Below are 4,346 nucleotides of genomic sequence, written 5' to 3' on the forward strand. Positions count from 1 at the left end.
GTAGTTTTGCTGGGCTCTGTGGCCCACGTGGCCTGTGGTGCGGATGCTTGGTTTCTCCTGTTGTACCTCCAGAGCCAGAGACTCTTCCTTAGGAATGGGCTTGGCTGTGTTCCAATAAAACTTTATTTACAAACACAGACGGTGGGCCGGACTATGGATTCTTGGCCTCTGCCGTGACCCATAACATCCCTCCTGGAGTAGGTGCGAGGGGTTCTGAACACTGCGGGGCTGTGTTGGAAGGGGCACCCTCCGGGCTCGGCACCGGGGCCAGACTAAGGGTTGCTCTCAGGGAAGGCAGTCTGGTGGGCAGAACTGGAAAGAAAGGGCTCCTGACTCTGCCTCGGCTCTGGGGGAGGTCACACGGGAGGTGCTTGGAGTTGGGCTGGGGCAGGTGTAGGAAGGAAGCAGCATTAGCCAAGTGCTATGAGATCCCCAGTCGATTGTGGGGACTGGGGCTCTGTGGGCTTTCACCATGCTGCCACCCCGAGGTCGCCAGGGCCTTGATCAAGATGCTCCCAGACCAGGCCGGAGCCCTTGTGTGATTTCAGTGAGGGCCCGGCTGTTGGAGAACCAGTCTGTGCCCGTGTGCTGGGGTTGGTGTCTGGCATCAGGGACCGTCGGGACCTTTAGCCAAGCCAGAGCTCCCCTTCCCCAGCCCCAGCTTGGCAGAGCTGCTTCTGCATTGTGGGCCCTTGTGGCGTTGTGGCATTGGCCTTCTCGGTGCACGGCTCGGTCCCCCTCCAGATAATGTTGCCATCCTGTTCCTGATGAGGTGAATGGCTGTGGCCTGTTTGTTTCCATGGCAGGTCCCCTGGGGACCAGGGGGTGTGGCTGGCTGTCTGGGAGGTTTACAACCTGGCAGGAGCCCTGCAACTCCGGAAGGCCTGGCCCAGGAGCCTGCAGTGTGCAGAGTGCCCTGGGCACTCCTGAGAACAGGTGGGCCTAGGGCGCGGGGGTGGGTCTCCTTGGTCCCTGGCACATGGCTTTTCTCCTGGGACCCCTCCACCCTGTGCAGGCCGGGCTCCCCTGGGGGCCCATACTGAGGGTCTGCAGTGTGACGCAGCAGCTGGGACCTGGGCCCCGTCCCTGTGGGACCCTCTGGTGGCTGGTGTCCTCACGAGATGGAGATGTCCTTGTCAGCTGCTGGGTGGGGGCCCTGGGCAGGGGAGCAGGAGGAAGGTGGGGATGGTAGGTGTGGGTGGCTGGACTGGACTGGACTCTGCTGGGAGAACTGTGGCTCTGCTTAGGCCAGAGCCCCTCAGTGTCTGCAGTGGTCCCCGCGGTGGGAAGTGTGATGAGCAGCACCAGCTTCCTGCATGTGGAATTGCGTCTTTCCTCATAGCTCCATCCTACTCTGTTAAGCACTGGATTGAGGAGGCGGGGGTCAGCCCTTCTGGTCCAGGCCCGTCTACTCCGTGACCCTCCTGGGAGGCGTCCAGGACTTTAGGGCCCGGTCCTGCCCCTTACTTCATTTTGAGAGCATGGCAGGGGCCTGGGCCCGCTCTGTCCCGGTGCGGTGGGCCACCGCCCCTGCTCCTCTTGGCCGGCTTTGGCCACTCGTCCCTGTTGCATGTGAGGGGCTCCTGCCAGAGGATCCGGACCTTCTCCCTGTGGCCCTCTCTGAGCTGCTGCTGCTGCAGGCTGGAGAGCACGAACTTGAAGTCCTGACTGGCTGTTCCTTCTCCCTCCCGGGAAGGGGGAGCTGCTGTGCTGGACTCTGCTGGTTTGGGGCTTCACGGGGAACACGACGCTGTCTGTCCTGCTGGTGGCAGCGTGACCTGTGGCAAACCTCAGCCTGTCCCACTCATGACCCAGTGCCCGTAGGCCCCTTGGCTCAGCTGCTTGCTGCTGTTCTTCCAGCAGGAGCTGAGGGATGCCGGCCGACCTGGGATCCATCCCCCTGGTCTGGGACCCATTATGTGCCTGGACCCCTTGTGCCCCTGGAGTGCCAGTCGACAGGCAGCGCCCGTGGGGCTGTGGGTCAAAGGCCACCCAGACCTGTTCAGGCCTCCCGCCCAAGCCCAGGGCCAGGTCCGCTCGGGCCCTGCCCTTCTTCCCTGCTGAGGGCTCTGCCTTCGGCTGTCCTTCTCCCACCGTGCCCACTGGTCCTGGGAGGTCCAGGAGGTGATGCGATCCCTGTTTTTTGGTGCAGAAACTCGGGAGCCACAGAGAGGTGACCTGACACACTCCTGGTCACCAGCCTGGGGCCCCCTGAGGAAGGTGAGCTGGTCTGCGTCTTTGCTATAAACCATGTACCGTCACATCCCTGTCTGTCCTGTCGAGACGGGGAGGCATCCCAGACGACCTCGTGAACACGGGCGCCCTTCCTGGAGGCATCCTCGTCTCCTCGGGCCTGTTTCCCGTGGGGCGGTGTAGCCCCATGCGTCCTGTGCTGTGGCTCTGATCGCCGGCCTTGTCCCGCAGGTGGCCTGTGAGTACGGCATGGTGCACGTGGTCTCCGAGGCTGGGGGCCCCAGAGGCAAAGACTACTGCATCCTCTACAACCCGCAGTGGGCCCATCTGCCGCATGACCTCAGCAAGGCGGTAAGTACCCGCCAGCTGGGTACCGCCGCGGGGGGGAATGCGTGGGCCCCAGGGCTCTAGAGACTCATCCAGCCAGGGCTGCAGGAAAGATCCAGAGGCGAGAGGCAGGCCCTGGCCAGGTCTGGGGGACTCTTGGGTAGCCCCTAGTTTCCCTGGGCCTCCCCAACCCTGGTCATCAATGCAGGCTGTCCATAGGGCCTTGGGATGCAAACCTAGAGGCACCGGCTCAGCCTCATGTGGTGGACGAGGGTCTCTGTTGCTCCATGCTGGGCTCCCCGTCTGGTGGGCCCGGACAGAGGGGTCCTTGGAGGAGTGACAGCAGAGGGCACAGTGGGGTCTCGGGGACGAGACCTGTTCCTTTCACCATCTTCCCGACTGGGGCACTAACACCTGCTGCTGGGTGGGTCCCTCCCTCCCTCAGAGGCCCCACCTCCTTTCCCACTGCATCCCTCAGGCCCTGCCCCCTTCTCACTGCATCCTTCAGGCCCCGCCCTCTTTTCCACTGCATCCCTCAGGCCCTGCCCCCTTCTCACTGCATCCTTCAGGCCCCACCCTCTTTTCCACTGCATTCCTCAGGCCCCGCCTCCTTTCCCACCGTGTTCCTCAGGCCCTGCCTCCTTTCCCACTGTGTCCCTCAGGCCCCGCCTCCTTTCCCACTGCATCCTTCAGGCCCCACCTCCTTTCCCACTGAGTCCCTCAGGTCCTGCCTCCTTTCCCACTGCACCCCTCAAGCCCCGCCTCCTTTCCCACTGCATTGCTCAGGCCCCACCTCTCCTGCTGAGTCCTTCAGGCCCCGCCTCTTTTCCCACTGTGTCCCTCAGACCCTGCCTCCCTCAGGCCCCACCTCCTTTCCCACTGCTTCCCTCAGGCCCCGCATCCTTTGCCACTGTGTCCCGCCCCCTCCTGGATCCCTCGAGGCCTGTCGGCCAAGAGGTGCTAGCGTCTTCCTGTCTGCTTTGTTCATAGTGTGTGCGCGTGTGTAATTGGTACGTGCCTGCACATGCGTACGTGTCTGAGTGCATGTTTATGTGAGTTTGCGTGAGTGTATGTGTGCATATGCCTGAGTGTGTGTGTGTGAGCACATGTGTAATAGACGTGTGCATGGACATGTATGTACCTTAGTGCGTGTGTGGGTGTGTCAGCACGTGTGCATGTGAGCATGTGTAATAGGTGTGTGGGGGCATGTGCATGGGTCTGAGTGTGTATGTGTGCACGTGTGTGTGAGCGTGCATGCAGTAGGTTTCTGTATGGGTGTGTGAGTGCGTGTGTGTGTGTGTACAGGTGTGTGTAAGCATGTAACCACGTAATAGGTATGTTTGTGGATATGTGCATGTGTCTGTGCACGCGTGCGTGTGTAATAGGTGTATGTATGTGTGTGTACGTGTGCATAATAGGTTTGTGTGTGGATGTGCCTGTGTATTTGAGTTCGTGTGTGCATGAGTGTGTGTGTGTGAGCTCATGTGTTGTAGGTATGTGCACGTGCCTGAGTGCGTTTGTGTGAATTCGTGTGGTGTGTGTGCATGCGTGTGTGTGTAATAGGTGTGTGTGCCCGAGCAGGAGTGCACAGGTGTGTGCTTGCCTGTGCACGTGTGTGCCGTGTGCTCTGGGCTATGTGTGTGTGCACGTGTATGTGCGTGTGTAATAGGTATGTTAGTGCTTGAGCGTGAGTGCGCATGTGTGTGCTTGCGTCTGCATGTGTGTACCGTGTGCTTCGGCCTGGCTGTGTATGTGTGCACGTGCATGTGTGTGCGCTCCATCCTGGCAGTGGGTGTGTGCATGTGTGTGTGCATGTGTGCGTGTGT

The 4,346-nt window shown here is 61.0% G+C and overlaps 1 protein-coding gene across 1 annotated transcript in view; it reads left to right on the plus strand.

The window, feature by feature from the left end:
• The window catches only part of SPPL2B (signal peptide peptidase like 2B), a 95,934-nt gene that overhangs the window by 2,995 nt on the left and 88,593 nt on the right, over positions 1-4,346 (plus strand). Inside the window, exon 2 of the mRNA XM_011997481.1 lies at positions 2,425-2,544. Within this exon, the coding sequence (XP_011852871.1) occupies positions 2,425-2,544 (120 nt within the window). The remainder of the gene's footprint in view (positions 1-2,424; positions 2,545-4,346) is intronic.

This window comes from Mandrillus leucophaeus, unplaced genomic scaffold (assembly GCF_000951045.1).
Source record: "Mandrillus leucophaeus isolate KB7577 unplaced genomic scaffold, Mleu.le_1.0 Scaffold54, whole genome shotgun sequence".
Lineage (NCBI taxonomy): Eukaryota > Metazoa > Chordata > Mammalia > Primates > Cercopithecidae > Mandrillus > Mandrillus leucophaeus.